At 37.8% G+C, this 18915-nt stretch overlaps 1 protein-coding gene across 2 annotated transcripts in view; it reads left to right on the top strand.

Moving 5' to 3' along the window:
• C3H10orf90 (chromosome 3 C10orf90 homolog) overlaps positions 1–18915 on the top strand; it is a 164412-nt gene that overhangs the window by 120455 nt on the left and 25042 nt on the right. For both annotated transcript variants that reach the window (XM_078391201.1, XM_020791541.3), the window contains exons 5-6: positions 5609–5802; positions 12267–12465. In XM_078391201.1, the coding sequence (XP_078247327.1) occupies positions 5609–5802; positions 12267–12465 (393 nt within the window). The remainder of the gene's footprint in view (positions 1–5608; positions 5803–12266; positions 12466–18915) is intronic.

Raw genomic sequence — 18915 nt, 5'->3', positions numbered from 1 at the left:
TCATTCCTGTTCAGCAAAATTGTTGTCCCTTAGGAAATTCAGTTCACTGTTCTCTGTTTTTCCCTGACAGTTCATGTAATCATTCTTGAGTTGTGCTGGTAACTAAACCCCAGACAAAAGGTTTGTGTATTTGGGGGATGTGGGGATGGGGGTTGACTTGTGTGTGTGGGGGGGCAGCTGGCTGTGCATGTTTCTTTGGCCCTCAAAAATGTTGGAAATATCCAGTGTGGCCCTCAGGGTCAAATGTTTGGAGACCCCTGCTCTTTGCAGTGAAACCCTGCCCCTCAGTGACCATCTTGGTTGAGGCGGGGTGCATCTCAAGCCTCTCCTGCACCTCATCCCCTACCAAGATATCAGATAGGCAGGTATGTGTTGATTTTGGTCCTTGTTCACAGAGGTACAAAATATCTCTAAGAAGGATGTTAGTGATATGCTCCAAAATTCCCTGTTCAAGGAAACAAACCTCCATGGGAAGATCTCTGCTCATATCATGTGCTTTAGGCCTGTGTCAGACTGGAACACTAATTAAGACTGACAAATTTAATTTGCAAGCCTAATGTTCCAAGCTCTGGGAAGGAACAATATGGAAGTTTTTAACATGACACATGGGAAAAGGTATTTTTGTTTACTGCAACTGATGAGTAGAAACCAAAGACTAAAATAGTTTTTCTCCCCCAATACCCCAAACGTCGTGTATGGTAGCAGAGGTTTATTTTTGCTTGTGTAAGAGTATCTCAGTGTTCTGAATTCAATTTGCTAATCTGGATTAATCCTGCATTTTCAACAAGAGTTTTGTAAACCTGTGTTTGCATTTTAGATACAACCTCCTCTTCAGGGTTATAAATTATGCAAGAAATATTGATCATGAAATTGCAATCAAGCATGGTTATAAATAAGAATAACACTTTCAGAAGACCTTGGTAGATGGATTACATTTATAACGAACAGAAGTTATATTTTAGCATTTTGTTTATAAGTTTCTCATCTGATAACAATAGTGCAAATATATACATCAATACCATAAAAAAGCTTTTTAAGAACTGTAAAATTGAGGGAAGAAACCCTCTGAGGAACAATACAATATGTAATCATTTTCTATTATCTTCCATCATCAGTGCAGCAAATTTAAATTGGCTCAAAGCATTATGAGCAATTGAGAGAAGATTTAGTCTACAGACTACAAATGTGAACCACAACAAAACTTTCCGATCTGAATCTTTCTCTGCCAATTTTTCCTTCACTAATTTGTTTTAACCAATCCACTATCCTTCAGTTGTCCCTCTCTACCCTCCTAAATTTGTGTCATAAAGGTACTAAAAATAATACTGGTATAAAACTGTTAATCTGTTTTACAGATTGGTTATAAAGATTTTTGAGATTTTGTGATGATTTTGATAATCATATTCTCTCTATAGTATACTCAGATACGACCAAGTATGTGATTCAACATGCTGCCCCATTGCTTTTTGTGCTATCTGTGGCAAATAGATAAGGACATTGTTCATTAACTGTAGCTTCCTCTTTTTTATCTGAACAGTTTAACATCTGTTAACAGGTTAACAGCTTCAGAACAAACCAGGATATAAAAGCCATTTTCAAACCATGGTTAAATATGCTGGGTTTTTTTTTCTGGAGCTGTTGACCATAGTTCTCTGGTTCAAATGAAACAGAGGATTATAGTTAACTGCAGTTAATGGACTATTTAACTGTTTGCTCATGGTATGATAGATGTGGTCTCTGTGTATAGCCACAAAGTCTGACATCTCATGTCAAACATTATTGTTTAAACATTATTAACCTATGTGTTGTACTGTATAATTGTCAAAGCAAGCCATTTAACTGTTAAAATCCTGATTATTAATGAGGTTAACATCTATTTTTTCCCATGAAAAGCTGCACATTGGGGACTCTGAAAGACATGATGCTAAACAAAGGCAACTGTTTTAACACTAGACATATTTAAGGCCTTTGATTGTGTGGAATGGCTGACATGAAAGCTACTTATAAAGGGTTGGGGATTTGGTAAAAGATTTATAGGGGTTATACACCAATTATATTCAGATAATACTTCAGAAATAATAGTTAATGATGGTTTAACAGAGCAGATTTTTCTAGGCCGAGGTACAAGACAAGGCTGTCCACTTTCACCATTATTGTTTTGTATGGTTATAGAACTATTAGCCAATGGAATAAGAAATGATAAATTAATTAAAGTATTAGGAAAAAATGATACAATAAAGATTAATTTATTTGCTGATGACTATTGACCATTAAAAACCATTAGAAAGTATGGATAATATTAAAAATCATTTTAAAAAATACTCCTGCATTAACTGGCAAAAACACAAATAACGATGTTTAATTATAATAAACATGAACAAGAAATGTTTGTAAATAAATATGGTTTTAAAATGTGTAATTATATTAAATATGTAGGTATAAATATAGTTAAAGTGACTCAAAAATTAAAGGAGCAAAGTATTAATAAATTAAAAAATGATATTAAAGATAAATTGCAGGAGTATTCTAAATTGAAACTATCATGGTTTGGGAAAATTGCCATGATCAAAATGAAAATATTACCAAAATTACTTTTTTATTCAGGATTCTTCCAGTACAGTTAGAAGAAGATTTTAAGTATTGGCAGGGATTAATTAATGGATTTTGTAATCAAGGTAAAAAATGTAGAATAAATAAAAGATAATTGGTATAAGGCTCAAAAAATTGAGGTTTAGGTATTACTAATATAAAAAATTATTATACAGCGAATCAGTTACGATTTATTGACGATATTATATACAACAAAGGAAGGTTAATTTGGTGGGGTATGGAATCCTCAGAAATAAATGGGAATGTTGAAAATATTTTTAATGTAGTAAAAAGAAATATAAAGATTCAGGTGAACCACCCTTTTTTAAGAAACATGTTAAATGTCTGGAACAGATATAAAAAGAAGTTATGTCCCTTTACTTCACCACTAAAATTAGTTACTGAAATAGAAAATTTCTCAGCAAAATTGAAGGGTTTGGCTGATTTGTTTAAGGATAAAAAAGTTGCCAGATTGAAGGATTGGATGATTAAAATGAGATTGAAGGATCAAATTATAGTTAAACTTCAAACTAATAAATTATCATGGTATAATTATATCCAATTAGATAATTGGACAAATGAATGGCTGAAAACTAATGGCAAATGTAGAGAATGTACTAAGTACAAACAATTTCTATCATCACATGAAGACATGCAGAAAGATGCTTTGACGAAGGGAGTAGTAAGTAGAATTTATATCCTAATCTTGGAACAAGAGGAAAAAGAAGCAGAAACAGAAGGTTTGAAATCAATTTGAAAAAAATGATTTAAAGACAGAAATTAAAACAGAAGATTGAATAAAAATTTGGAGGTGGAGAGTTTTAAGATTAATGTCGGTAAGAATAAAGGAATTTTTAAAAAATATTAGTTTAAGGTGGTATATGACTCAGGTGAAATTGAATATAATAAATTCAGACTATTCTAAGGCTTGTTGGAAATGTGATGAAGAAATTGGCACGTATTATCCTATGTGGTGGAAGTGTAAATGGATTCAGAAATTTTTGAAACTGATTTTTAAGGAAATATGTGATATACAGTGGTGCCTCCCTTAATGATTGTCCCGCTCTACAACAAAATCGCTTGACGATTAGGTTTTTGTGATCGCTTTTGGGATCGCAAAACGATGTTTTAAATGGGTTTTTTTCATTTAACGATGATCGGTTCCCTGCTTCGGGAACCAATTTTCCCTTTACGATGATCCAAAACAGCTGATTGTCGGGTTTTAAAATGGCTACCGGCTGCTTAAAATGGCTCCCCGCTGTGTTTTTGGACAGATTCCTCGCTTTACAGGCAGTGAAAATGGCCGCCCTATGGAGGATCTTCGCTGGACGGTGAGTTTTCAGCCTATTGGAACACAGTGAGGGATTTTCACTGCATTTCAATGGGCTTTTTTATTTCGCTTTACGATGTTTTCGCTCTATAGTGATTTCGCTGGAACGAATTAACGTCGTTAAGCGAGGCACCACTGTATTTGGAAAAGATATTGAATTCAATTCTAAAATTTCTTTGTTGTCAATTTTCAATAAGATAGAACTTGATTATTGTTCAAAGGAATTGATTTCCAATTTTATGACAAGTGCTGGAATATTAATACAGTGGTGCCCCGCTTGACGATGATAATCCGTTCCAGGAAAATCGCTGTTAAGCGAAATTGTTGTCAAGTGGGGAAAAAATCCCATTGGAATTCATTGAAAACCGGTCAATGTGTTCCAATGGGGAAATACCTCATCATCCAGCGAAGATTGCCCATAGAGAACCGCCGATCAGCTGTTTAAAAATGCTGTCTTCCGAAGCAGGGGTCTGGAAAGCAGCCATTTTGAGAAGGGAGGGAAGCCATTTTGCAAAGGGCAGCCATTTTGCGGAGCCAGAAAAATCGTTGTTTAGTGAATAAACGGTTCGCGAAGCAGGCTCCTAATTGACATCAAGTAAAAAAAAACATTGGAACCATCATTTTGCGATCGCAATAGTGATCGCAAAAAACTCATCGTAAAGCAATTTTGACGTCATGCGGGGTAAGCGTCACGCGGGGCACCACTAGCTAGATTCTGGAAAGATAAAAATAATATTAAATTAGAAGACTGGTATAATGAATTATGGGACATTGCATTAAATGATAAATTGACTACTGAACTGAAGATGTGAAGAGGGGAAATAAGTTCAAATATTTTTTATGCTATTTGGGGTAGATTTGTTGAATTTTTATTAGTAAAAGAAAATGGGAAAGCCTTTAAACAACAATCAATACAATTTTGGAAAGGAAGTTCGTATTAAAAGTATTGTTCCAAGGGGTCCCGTGAGTATGGGGTGCACGATGGTTTAGAGTGTATAGTAAGTATTTTGTATTTTGTACTTGTTTTGAAATTTTAACAACAACAACAACAACAACAACAACAACAACAACAACAACAACAACAACAACAACAACAACAACAACAACAACAACAACAACAACAACAACAACAACAACAACTGGGGGAAAGCAAGCTCTATCACCAGTTGATAATGGTGCTTTTCTTGTACCAGCTAACACAGTTGGGAACAGTTCAGAAAGTCTGATAAAATGGCTGCTGTGAAGTGAACATTGTGGAATGCTTTCATCTCAGCTAACTGAGTGGAATAGTCCTGCTTCCATTTTCTCTCTCTAATTATAACCTGGTATTTAAACAAGAGGAAGCCTCATCCATTACCTGCATCATTTGAAAAACTATTTCCAGTATATCTTCTCAGGATTTCAGTACCTGAATAGTTTAATTTCTCTGTTTCCTACTTAGTTTTCATCTCACATGCATCTAACTGAGGCTGAGGGATTAAATCATTATGCTGCCCCATGAGAATGTGTTTGGTAGGAGAGATTTCCTAGATCAGAGAAGCATGAAGCGGTACCTCCTCCAGTTAATGACTTCTCCATATAATACCTTGATATTTTCTTTTCGAAATCACCCTGAAAGTCAAAGCTTTCAAGACGAATGCAAACACAGATCATCTGTATTCCCCTAATAAACATCTGTCTCTTTCTAAGGTGATTACAAATTCTGTTCTTCAACTATCACGCTGAAGGAGTGTAAGCAAAGTGAGAAGAACGAGATGGTCGGCAGGGTAACAACCTCCATGGCTCATAAACCAGATGTTCCTCATGAGAAACATGACGCTTTACAGCAGCCAGAGGTCTGCTCTGAGCCTGAGAAAATTCCTGCAAACCCACTGACTCTGAGGGTAAAATATCAAAATGTTTTCTCTGCTAATTCTTAGTCCTGCGATGGTTATTTTCCTGGAAACCCAGTGGGGGTGTGTGTTCTTTCATTCTTTCTTTTTTAAATCAGCAAAACAGTGAGGTCGCTTGGATTTAATCCTGATTATTTGAGAACCACATTGTTTGTATGAAACAGAGATCATGGGACCTGGGAGTCCGTTGCAATTTCACTCAGTGTCCTGAATGCCCCCTTTAAATCATTGTTTCTAGCCCAAGCTTATAAACTGTTGCTACTTGTCAACTTTTGCACTACTCCCATTATCACATTATATTATATTATCCTCTTCCTGATTTTTCAAATAGCTGCACCTTAATTCTTAGTAAGCCCACATGCTTTTGAATTTTATCCATGCAGATGGCTCTGACTGAGAGATTTGGTTTATCTCTAATGCAAAAAATCACTTACTTGCTGATAATTTCCAGTAACGTGCATAAGATTTAAAAGCAATCCATGTAATACTATGACTAATGCCTGTGTTTCCAGGATGCCTACGCAATTTCTGTTGGATTTGTGTGGAAGGGTAATGTTCCATTAAGCAATAAAGAGTGTTCTGATTAAAATGGGGAAAAATAAGAATATTTAAAAATTAGAAGGTAAACATGGAAAGCTGGAGGTTTGAGGTTCACCAATGTCGCTTTCCCTAGTGTCCCCTGTGTGTTCTCCCTCACCCACAGGTCTACCTTCAGACACGATGTACTATTTTCTCCCTTTACATGCTGCCACCAGTGGATCTTTATCCACAAAATACCAAATAAGTTTCTTAGACCCGGGCTGCCAAATACCACAGGTTTATTTATTGTTTGATTGGTAAATCACAGAAGTAAAGTCTTTTATTGTTCAATCATTAAACTTGGATAGGATTACATGTTCGCTTGTTTGTATTCATTCACATTAACCCCTGGAACAGTATCTTATGACTGTCTATCTATTTTCTATTACTGTACTTTTGTCTTTCATCTATTCTCTAACACACACCAACTTTCCAATCCCTGTCTTAACACTTCAAAACCTCTTCTCTAACTCTCCTCAGTCTCCAACTGTTCTCCTGACTCCGCCCCTCCTGTCCTGCCATAGGCTGCTGCCCTAGAGCTCCACATGACTGACAGGCTTGATTTGGGCATTCCGTCACAACCATCTATAGGTAAAAAAAGGAAGAGATCAGACAAAGTTGGAGAAGGAACACACAGGGAGCCCTAAGTAACTGTTACTATCACTGTCACTGCTTATAGGCACATGAGCCCAAATCCAGTGTAACACTAGAACAATATAAATTCCTGCTTGTCTATTTGCATTGTGTAACAAGTTGTATGAAAGATTGTGAAGTGGTTGCACAAGGACTTGTAGAACTCTTGTGCAGCAAAATTGGTATTGGATATCACTCTTAGTTACTCACTAAAAATGTGTATCCACTAGAAGCCTTGCTGTAGCCCATTGACATCACTGGATCCAGGTCATTGTTCTTAGTGGAAGCATCACAGCATCTTTTCCCATTGCCATCAAGTTTAGTGTACAATACATTTGGCATGTAATTTTTCAGACAGAGAGTATCTCTTGACTGAACCAGCTCCCTAGTAGTGATGAGAACAAAAGTTCTTTGAAAGGAATGCCTTCACCTACATTAGACTACTTTTTGTGTAACTTCTTCTTGAGTCTGAGGCAGATAAAGGAAAACCTCATTTTTGTCATGCTGGTTAAGGTGCCCTGTGATTTGTAGTTCAAAAAAGTAACTTTCCTGCTTCTGATCTGAAAAACACCTACACTTGAAAAGTTATTTTTATGACAGGCCACTTGTTCCTTGGTCACTGTTCTTAGCAGGCTATAAAGATGTCCTTGAAAACTAGTGGGGGCGCCCTTCTCCTCCTTATAGAGACATCATCCAGCAGGATAATAACAATGTTAGAACTGCAGAGCTGGGAGGGACCTGGATGATCGAGGCAGTATTTGTGTTGCTGTTGTTTAGTCATTTAGTCGTGTCTGACTCTTCGTGACCCCATGGACCAGAGCACGCCAGGCCCTCCTGTCTTCCACTGCCTCCCGGAGCTGGGCCAAATTCATGTTGGTCGCTTCAATGACACCGTCCAACCATCTCATCCTCTGTCGTCCCCTTCTCCTCTTGCCTTCACACTTTCCCAACATCAAGGTCTTTTCCAGGGAGTCTTCTCTTCTCATGAGATGGCCAAAATACTGGAGCCTCAGTTTCAGGATCTGTCTTTCCAGTGAGCACTCAGGGTTGATTTCCTTTAGAATTGATAGATTTGTTCTCCTTGCAGTCCAGGGAACTCTCAAGAGCCTCCCCCAGCACCACAATTTTAGTTGTTTTAGTTGAGGCAGTTTTAGTTCTGAATAAACCCAGTAGTTTATTTGAACAGTTCTGAATAAACCCAGGCTATAAATTGATTCCCAGTGTAGTGTAAAGCATAGGTCCGCGGCCCAGTGCCTGAGCTGGACTGGGCCACCAAGACAGACCTCCCGCCCCACCCCACCCCCACACACTCTACCCCAGACAGCCTGTTTGCGCTTGCGTGCACACTCCTGTACACCCATGTGAGCACCTCACCACTGTTTGCACATGTGCACAAGTGCAAGCGCCCCAGACCAGTGCTGCGCCGCTATTTGCACATGTGCACGAGCGAGCAAGCGCTTATGTGATCACCACATCACTGTTTGCATGTGTGTGAGAGTGCGTGAGAGAGAGAGCGCTTGTTCATGCATGCGCATGAGCGCGGGGGTGCCCCCCATCCAGCCAGTCCGCAGACCAAAAAAGGTTGGGGACCACTGGTGGAGAGGATAGAGTGACAGACTCTGGAAAACAAGCTTTGAATCCCAACTTGGCAATGGAAATTTAGGAGTGGAACTGGTGAAACCTCTCCCTAAATATTTCAATTATCTTGAAAGCCCAATTAGGTTCGCTATAAGTCAGTTCTGACTTGATGTTGCAGAACATACACATAAATCAGATTAAAATTGATCTGAAAAATCAGTTCTAAAAGTGCCAAAAGCATACATCAGATGTACCTGGAGCTGATCCACTGCCATCTACCAAAGGTGAAATGGAGGTTTTTGTGTCCCTTTGATGTTCTCATCTCTGTGGTCTGTCTGTCTGTCTGTCTGTTTGTTTTTTGTTTGTTTTAATGCCAGTTCTCTCTCCTCTGTCACCCCTTCACCCCATATGAGGGATTACACAGAGGACATGATGGTACTACAGTATCATGTGGCACATCAGATTGGCTACATAACATTGTAAAGAAACCAATTTGCATAAGAGCAGACCTTCTTTATATACATTTTTTTAAAAAATCATTAGAATACACAGAACAACCAGATCAAACTATCATAGAAATAAATACAACAAGAATTTTTTAAAAGAGTTGTTTCAGGCACAGTCTTCGCCTACACATTAGCAGCAGCCGAACCAAACGGACTCACATTTCTTTCATACAAAACTCAACTCCTGGCTGCTACTCCAGTCATTCTGCACTTCAGTAATCTAATTTAGGTGGGAAAAGTAACCTGCTGTTCATGAAGTGATTCAAAGTCAGAACTTCTTAATGATCTACTGAAAATAATACACATACTTACTGGTAAATCCTGATTTATCATCCTAAATTACTTTTTGCTCCCTACTGTTGTTAACTACACTGAGAAAGGAAGACAGCAGGAAGCACATTCCTTCTGTCCACGGAGGATACATGTTTGATACACCCCCATGTTTGTTTCTTTGGGAGCTAAGGAGTCAGTGATTCACTTAGCTGTCTTTGACCTGATTCATGCACTAAGTCCCAGATTTATTATCAGGAGCTCTTCACTGCTGAAGGTGTGCTGTTTAGTAATTGTTTTCTGAAGATGTTAAGGAAGGCACACTACCTTGCTAAAGGGATAGAATGGTTTAGATTGTTGCATCAGATATACACTTAAATGGCCCTACTTGCATGCCAAATCTGAATTGTCTGGGTGAATTTTGATCCTAGACAAGTTTTATTAATATTGTCCTGATGATATAGCATATGTAGAAACAAAGTTATTGATTGAGTTTCTCTAGAACATTTTGTATCGAAGATGATATAAAGTGGGTGTAGCAGAGGAAACAGAAAGCCTGACTGGATCCCCGTGAATCTGTGCCTTGCTTTGGGCAGAACACAGTTTTGCTGAGCAGAGCCTACAGTCTTGCTCCACATTTTAAACCAAGAAAGAAGCCTTTGCATCATGCCAAAACAATGAATAGACAGATCTATGGAGGTCCCATCTGGTATTTTGACTTCAGAGAGAGGAGAGATTGTAAACCAGTACCTTGATGGCTTTATTCAAGGATAGTGGACACCACATTTGAGACTTCTTCTTCTTCTTCTTCTTCTTCTTCTTCTTCTTCTTCTTCTTCTTCTTCTTCTTCTTATTATTATTATTATTATTATTATTATTATTATTATTATTATTATTATTATTATTATTATTATTATCATCATCATCATCATCATCATCATCATCATCATTTGTTTCCTCTCATACTCTCCAAATTTTATACCACCTTTACCTGATAAAGACTTCTGAATAATGTATTCCCGAAGGCTTTCACGGCCAGGATTTAATGGTTGTTGTGGGTTTTTTGGGCTCTTTGGCCATGTTCTGAAGATTGTTCTTCCTAACGTTTTGCCAGTCTCTGTGGCCGGCATCTTCAGAGGACAGCACTCTGTGCTCTGATGAATACCTTGAAAGGTTGCCTTACTTCTAACTTTTCATGATTCAGTAAAATCATTGCTCAATCTACAACTTTAATAGTATCTCAAGATTTCTTTTTAAATACTGCCATGAGGCTTGCTAGTTAAAAAGTTTGAAGAAGATAGCCATGTAAACAGATTCCAAAGGGAAACAGTTGAACAAGGCTCTAGCATCCCATTGGTTTGAACAAAGACAGTTAATGCAAGCCCATTATGTATATTAACCATCTCATCCATGCACCATTGTCTGTACTGCTGTTCTACAGCATAAATTATTTCCCTGAAAACTCCCAGAAGCCTTCACCACTAGCTGTACTGGCCAGGATTCTGGAAGTTGTGGTCCAAGAACATCTGGGGGACCCAAAGTTGAGAAGCAGTGCTCTGTACATGATAGAGTACAGTGCTCTCTCATATGGAGAGCTCAGTCCTATTCCCCAGTGTGCTTCCTGGTAGAAGGAGCCAGTCTGTGTGACTTTTGGCAAACTGTACAGTCCTAAGTGGCCCCCAGAAGAATGGAATGATGAATCAGTACTTTACAAATAAGGAACCCTGGTAATAGTTGCAGTAAATTAGAGTTGACTTTACGGCACATAATCAGTCAATCAACATATAACTATATAACACATATAACAACGTAATAACTTTCCTAGACAGAGTGGACGAATCCAAAGACGAGATAAAGGGAAGCTGTGGGCAGAGTTCAGTTCACAATCAAACAGTTCTATTATTGTCCATAGGTTGTTATAATGTGCAAGGTATCCTATATCTTAATTATTTTTTTCTTAGTGGGGCATATGTGTCAGGTCTGCTTTAGCACAGTGGCTGATCATTTTCTGAAGTTCACAACATGCTGTCAGCTCATTTAGTGCTAGTAAAGACAGATATTTAGTCCATTGGTAGATGGCAGGTGTTCCAGTTTTTCAGTGTTGCAGAATGATGATGCTAAAAGGGCATGTAAGCTTCGTTTGATATGTCAGGGTTCAAGGTGCCCCACCACCAAAAATTATTACTATCAGAACAGAGGCAAATAAGTTCCAATGGATCTGGGGACACTGTGCCCCTATGGACTACGCTGCTGCTTATACCACTGAAATTAAGCATTTGAGCAGAATACACCTTTGGACAGTGCTGTTAACTTTAAAACAAGGTTCACACCCCCCTTACATGTCGTTCTAAAATAGAAGAGCTTTGTTTAAAGCTGGGGTCCCCAACTCCTGGTCCGCGGCCCAGTGCCAGTCCATGGGCTTCCTGGAACTGGGCTGTGGAGATGGATCTCTGCCCCCCCCCCGCACACACGGTGAGCGTGTCGTGCTTGCAGAGAGGCATGTCACGCGCTTGCACGTGCAAGCACAGCACACCCCTCTGTGAGCATGACACACCCCTCCCCAAGCGCAACACATCCTCCCATGAGCGTGACACGCCCACCTGCAAGCACGGGGGTGCCCCTGCACCCCCCAACCGGTCCTCAGTCCCAAAATGGTTGGGGACCACTGATTTAAAGGATAGTTTGCCAGTGTCCCTCAGATTTGGCAGAGTGATAACAAAATCAAAGGAAACACTTTGATTTTGCTAACTGCAGCCCTTTGAACTGACAGTGCCAGTAGTGAGGTGATCCTTGGGGAGGTCATAAAACCTATGGATTGCATATTGGATGAGTGGATGATGTCCTTTGTCTTCCTCACCCTAAATGATGTCACCTTCCCATTTTTTTTAGGAGGCTTTGGAAGTTCACAAACCTCACTTCATTTCTCGCTCACAAGAACGGCTGAAGAAACTTGAACACATGAAGCAGATGAGGAAAACCCAGCAGGGAGATGCTTCAGGAAAAAAGCAAGCTGTTCTTTCTCGCAAACTATCCTCATCTTCCATTACAAGTAAGAAGAAACAATATACAGTCCCACACCCTCTCAGTGGTAAGTTGCTCTATGGTGCCTTCACCAAATGTGTCACAGAATTTGATGAAACACTCATGATTCCTTTTTGTAACCTGGGGTGGAAATAGTCCAGTTTGGAGGTTTTATTCTTTCACTGATGTAATCTGAGGTGTGATTAAATGCCAAGTTCATTTATCAATCTGCAGTTCTTCCCAAACCTTTGCCAGTATGTATCTTGTGTCTCCTCTTCCCAGTTGCACCATTACACAAAAGAGGCTAATTATTTCACCTCACTTTATAGTATATTTTTAAGTAGATGATAATTCCATGCAAACAACTGTATTGTCTTACAGATGGATAGTTGTGGTGATCTCAAGCAGCAAAAATAATACCTTAAAAACTAACTGGTTTATTATGAATTTTTGCAAACTGTATTCACTTCGTTAGATGCATGAAGTTCTAGCTCCAATTTCAAGATGGCTGATTTGAACCTATGGAAGTCCAGATTATATTGTCTGAGGGGCAATATATTTCTGTTTCATAGCAGGTATAGAAACATGTACACTGTGCTTATTTTTAACATTTATAATCATATAGTTTCACATTCTTTAATACATTAAATATTTTTATAAATATTCTTGCAGATTTTCAGTCATAACAACATATGCTCAGAATAAGTCAAATGTAACATAACATAGTGGTTATTTTGTACTTTTGTCATTAAATTCTTTATTTGTAAATATTGCAGACAAGTAGATGGATGCCCTCATTGGTATCACATTATATCACAAACAGTTCACATACATGTGGGCTATAACATACAGCCAAATTAATCATAGTCTGTACGGGTGCAGTTTTCATAAAATCTTATAAAATATGAAAACTATAACATACAAACTAATTGCTTCTTGAATATTGTAGAAAATTGGATAGTATAGCCTTCATGGCCCATGATTAATAATATTTTAACTTATTAATCACCACACTAATCTCTTCACTTTTAATAGCATTGTTACCATTGAATAATCCATATAAATTGACTATTCAATATGGAAATTGCCATTATAGTTAAGTGCTTAGTACTTCTATAATTTTTTGGAAATGTCATTGAGGTTTCTTTTTCTTTTCAGCTAACTGGGTGATGGCCGTATTTTTACTAATTCTTGTAATTCTTACATAACTCCAGGTAATGAATACTAAACTAATGAGGAATATGATCTTGTAGCTGAACATGATTCAACAGCTAGTGTTTGCCTGCCATTCTTTTTCTCTGCCCTCCTTGTGCAATCTTCTATTTTGCCTTTGGCCTGCAAAATGTGCCATAATAATATTTCGCCATGTCTATCCAGTTTCATGGAATAATAGAGTTGGGATGGATCTTGAAGACTGTTTAGTCAGATATTTTGTTCAGTGAAGTCTGCAGTTATAGCATCCCTGGCTGATTGCCAGCCAGATTCTGCTTAAACACTTTGGAACTCACCACCTCTCAGGTGAATCTGTTTCACTACTGACCAGCTCCCACTATTAGGAAGTTCCTCCTCACATTTAACCACCATTTTACCTCCAATTTCCAGCCTGTGGTTTTAGTCCTTCATTTCTGGAACAAAATAAACCTGCTCCATCTTTTGCCTTTTAGAGATTCAATTCCAGCTTTCTCTCATGAGATACTTGATAATAGCTATCAAGTCTCTCCTCAGTCTTCTCCAGGGTAAACAACTTGAGCTCTTTGAACCCAGCTGTTTCATAGTATTTGGTTTCCAGATTCCTCACCATCCTGGTTGCTTATCTTTGGATGTGTTCTAATTCATCAACGTTGTTCTTAAAATGTTCCACCCGTAACTGGACACTTTACTTCAAGGTTTGACTTAGAGTAGAACTATGAGCGTCTATGACCTAGACACTATGCTTTTGTTAATGCAGCCCAGATTGCATTGGCTGTTTTAGCAGCTATATTTCTTTGTTGGATCATAATCAGCTTGTGATCCTCTGGAACACCTGTAGTCTTTTAAAGTGTACTGGTACTAAGCCAGGTCTTCCCCCAAGCTATAATTCTCTGTTTACCTAAATATAAGACATAACATTTATCTCTAGGCCAAACTGTACCTTACAAAGAGCATATTATTAGAAGAAGGAATCCCTGAAGTGCTGAAAGTGTCGGAGCAGGAGTTTTTTAAAACCTCCTGCCATTTGCAAATTAGCTTTCTTTCTTTTGTGATTGGTGGTCTCAACATAAACGCAGGCTTCAGCTGCAGGACTGCTTTCACAGACATAGGCAACTGTCAGAATTACATCTCTGGAATGCAAAACATGATTTCAGAATGATGTGTTTTCTGTAGAGATTGACCTTATGTTCTATCTCATGTTGTTAGTTTTGAACCACTGTTCGAAACTTTTTTACAACTTGATCTTGTCTTCCATGGTGTTGGCTGTACTGCTTTTTTTCATATCAGCAGATCTTCTGCACTTATTCAGGTCAATTATAAATATGTTCAACAGCATAAATCCCAAGACAAAGCCTGTGCCATTCCACCTAAGAACTCCCTCAAAGATAAGGTTGAGTCAGTAGGACTCATTGAAATCCTGTTGTGCTGTTACACAAAAGACATAATGCAGAAGTAGTCCACCAGTCCCTTCTGGTGGGGGCACCCTGGGACTGTGCAGCTTGCCTAAGACCACCCAGGCTGCCTCTACTCACAGGAGGCACAGTGGAGAATAGAACTCCCATCCTCTGGTTCCACAGCCAGATACCTAAACCAGCCAAGAAACTTTTTTCATAATTCATCTACCTCACCTGGTTCTTCATAAAAAGTATAATATTTTGTTCATGAGGTTTTAACTGCTCCTGGAATGCGAAAAGCTACTGTATCCATTAATAAACAGATGTCTTCAGCATTGTGCTCTTACAATCATCATGGCTGCCTCCCTGAATAAGAAACAATTGCTTCTATTTTGCACGCAGCTTGAGGTGTGGTGTTTGATTGCTTGGTCATTCATTAAGTTTTTCCATCAGTACTGTACATAAAGAGTCATATGCAGGAAATGAAGAAACAGTTTGAGCACCTACGGTGCAAATAATCAACAATTCGTTGTACATGTCCCTCTCCTTTTGTTTTTGTTTTTCATTTTTTTATTTTAAAACAAAAACAATTACAACAACAAAAATAGAAAAGTACAAAAATACAAATGATAGTGGCAATTGAGACTACATTCTAACATGCACCCCATACCACGGGACCCCATTGAACAATTTTTATTGCAAATTTCCTTTCCAAAATTGTATAGATTGTTGCTTAGAGGCTTTCCCCTTTCTTTTCACTAATACAAATTCAACAGATCTACCCCAAATAGCATTAAAAATATTAGAACTTATTTCCCCTCTTTTCATTTTGAGTTCTGTAGTCAATTTATCATTTAGTGCGCTGTCCCATACTTCACTATACCAATCTTCTAATTTAGTATCGTTTTTGTCTTTCCAAAACCTAGGTATTCTAGCAGTTGTCATAAAATTGTTGATCAGTTCCTTCAATTAATAATCCAAATCTACATTGTCAAAAATTGACAATAAAGCAATTTTAGCATTAAATTCGATATCTTTTCCAAATATATCATGTTTCCTTAAAAATTAGTTTCCAAAATTTCTTAACATTTTTGCAATCCCACCACATATGATAATACTTACCAATTTCCTCATCACATTTCCAACAAGCTTTAGGGTATGTTGAATTTGTTATATTCAATTTTACAGGAGTCAAATACCATCTTAAACAGATTTTTTTTAAAAATTCCTTTATTCTTATTGACATTGATCTTAAAATTCTCATCCTCCACATTTTTATCTAATCCTCTGTTTTAATTTCTGTCTTTAAGTCATTTTCCCAAATTAATTTCAAACCTTCTGTTCCCCATTCTTTTTCTTCTTGTTCCAAAATGATGTTATATATTCTACTTACTACTCCCTTTATCATTAGATCTTTCTGCATATCTTCATGTGATGACAGAAATTGTTCGTACTTAGTACATTCTCTACATTTATCATTAGTCTTCAACCAATCTTTTGTCCAAGTATCTAACTGAATAAAATTGTACCATAATAGTTTATTAGTTTGAAGTTTAACCATAATCAGTTCCTTCGATCTCATTTTACTCATCCAGTCCTTCAGTCTTGCAACACTTTTGTCCTTAAACAATTCTACTAAACCCTTTAAGTTTGTAGGAAAACTTTCTATTTCAGTCACTAATTTTAGTGGTGAAGTTGAGGGACATAGCTTCTCTTTGTATTGATTCCATATATTTAACATATTTCTTAAAAAGGGGTTTTTCATCTGATTTATTGTATTTCTCTTTACTACATTTCCTCTTGTGCAACCAGGAAAAAGAATAAGCGCTCAATCCATTTCACTACTTTGTTTGCCTTTATGTGTGAACCTTAAAATAAAACTGAAGGTTTAAGACATTAACACAAGTGTTCATTTGTTAAACAAACCCACTAAAGAATTGGAGGTTTGTGGTTGTTTTGTCTTGCAGTTGACTAGAGTTAATTTTGAACTATGATTCTTGGTTCCTCAATGGTTTGTCACTTACCCTGAACATCGATGCTCCCATCTCACAGATCATAGGTAGTAAGCCCATTCTTGCTTACAGAGATCCAAAAAGATTGCTCTCCAGGAGCAACAGACCACACCACTGAGCCATAGACACAAAACCAGACCCTGTGATAGATTCTGATATGAATTCTGTCACAATATTAGCTCCAGAAACACTACTGCGGGAGTTGATAATGTTATCCACACCATCAAGGGTTCATATACTTGCTCATCTTCCAATGTGATATATGCAAAACAATAAATGTTGTTATTATGTTCCATCAAGTCGCCTTCAACTTATGGTGACCCTAGGAATGAGTGACCTCCAAAATGTCCTTGCATTAAGAGCTCTGCTTAGCTCTTGCAAACTCATGGCCATGGAGTCAATCCATTTCATATTTGATTTTCCTCTTTCCCTGCTGCCTTTGACTTTTCATAGCAGCAATATGGTGTCATCTGTGTATCATAAATTATTTACATTTCTTCCACCCTATTTTCACTTTTCCTTCATCTGAATCTAATGCAGGTTTCTGTGTGATGTGTTCTCCAAATAGATTGAACAGATAGGGAAATAAAATGCATCCTTGTCAGATACCTATCTCTATGGGAAATTACAGCATTTCTCCATATTCTGTTTTAACAGTAGCTTCTTGTCTGCAGTTTAGGTTGTGATCGCAAAAAACTCATCGTACAGTGGATTCGTCGTCAAGCAGAGTAACCGTCTTGCTGGGCACCACTGTATTTGCTTCTGTCCCTCTTTGTGGAAGCAAATATCCTACTGTAGAAATTATAGACTTTGGTAATACCGAATTGCGACCTTTCAGGTTGAAAAAAAAGTGATCATGAAGCTGAGAAGGCACTTGGACTTAGAGAAGAAGGACCATTTAGGAAAAAAATGATAGTCTGTCCTGTGTTGAATCAGCTTTACTCCATATCCATGTTCAACTCTTTTTTTTTTTTCTGTTGAGTTTACTGCAGCATGGGGAAAACTACAAGGATGGGGCCAAGTATGATTTCTCTGCAGTTTTCTAGGTCCTCGGAGTACTATACAGTATGTTGTTTCCAAACAATAGTTGTAAAATTAATGTTTGAAAAATAGAAAACCCTAGATGCAATGGAAACCAGCTTATTGCATTTCCTGTACATCTACCCACACATACCAAGAATTTGTGTCTATTAAGTTTTTGGCTCTTGAACAGCAAGGTCCTCCAAAAGTTTGATGTACATGATAGTGAGAGATGTTGAAACATTGCTTGGAAAGTCTTATGGGACTTTAAAGGGCATGTATGTTCATATTTCTGTCTAGCGGGAAAAACCCTTTAGTGATTTGAGATACCATAAGGCTTTTCACTGAAAGAATACAACTGTTGTGTAGGAAAGAGAAATTTATTTGGCACCTGCAACATGATCTCTTGTACCCCTTCCTTGCCTATTGAGTTGGTTTTCTACTTGTGCACCCTCAAGTGAGCTTCCATAGCCAAGCTGGGGACTTATATCCAGGTCTTGTACTTTGACAATCTATCAGCTACTCCACACTTTACATTTGTTAATAAATAAATAGTTTGGGAACTGCAAAGCTGGAAAGGAACCCTATAGATCATCAAGTCCAGCCCTTGTCAAGGAGGCAGAGTGGGGAATCTTAACTGGCTCTGCAGCCAGATACCTAAACCACTGAGCTATCCAACCGTTCACATGTAATTAATGTTTTTATCCTGTTACATATGTATTGCTAAGTTATATATGTTTATAACATAGTGAAGGATAACCATATCTTTTGTGTGGTAACAACATATTTTTAGTTTCTTTTATGCACTGAAGAGTTAACAGTAAAAATACAGTCATGATCCTGATTATTTGAGATACTTTCTCAATGTGAATTGTTGCTGAAACAAGAAAGCAAGCTTTT

This window comes from Pogona vitticeps, chromosome 3 (genome assembly GCF_051106095.1).
Source record: "Pogona vitticeps strain Pit_001003342236 chromosome 3, PviZW2.1, whole genome shotgun sequence".
NCBI classification, from domain to species: Eukaryota; Metazoa; Chordata; class Lepidosauria; order Squamata; family Agamidae; genus Pogona; species Pogona vitticeps.
Note: the sequence above shows the minus strand (reverse complement) of the source record. Positions and strands in the feature narration are given on the sequence as shown.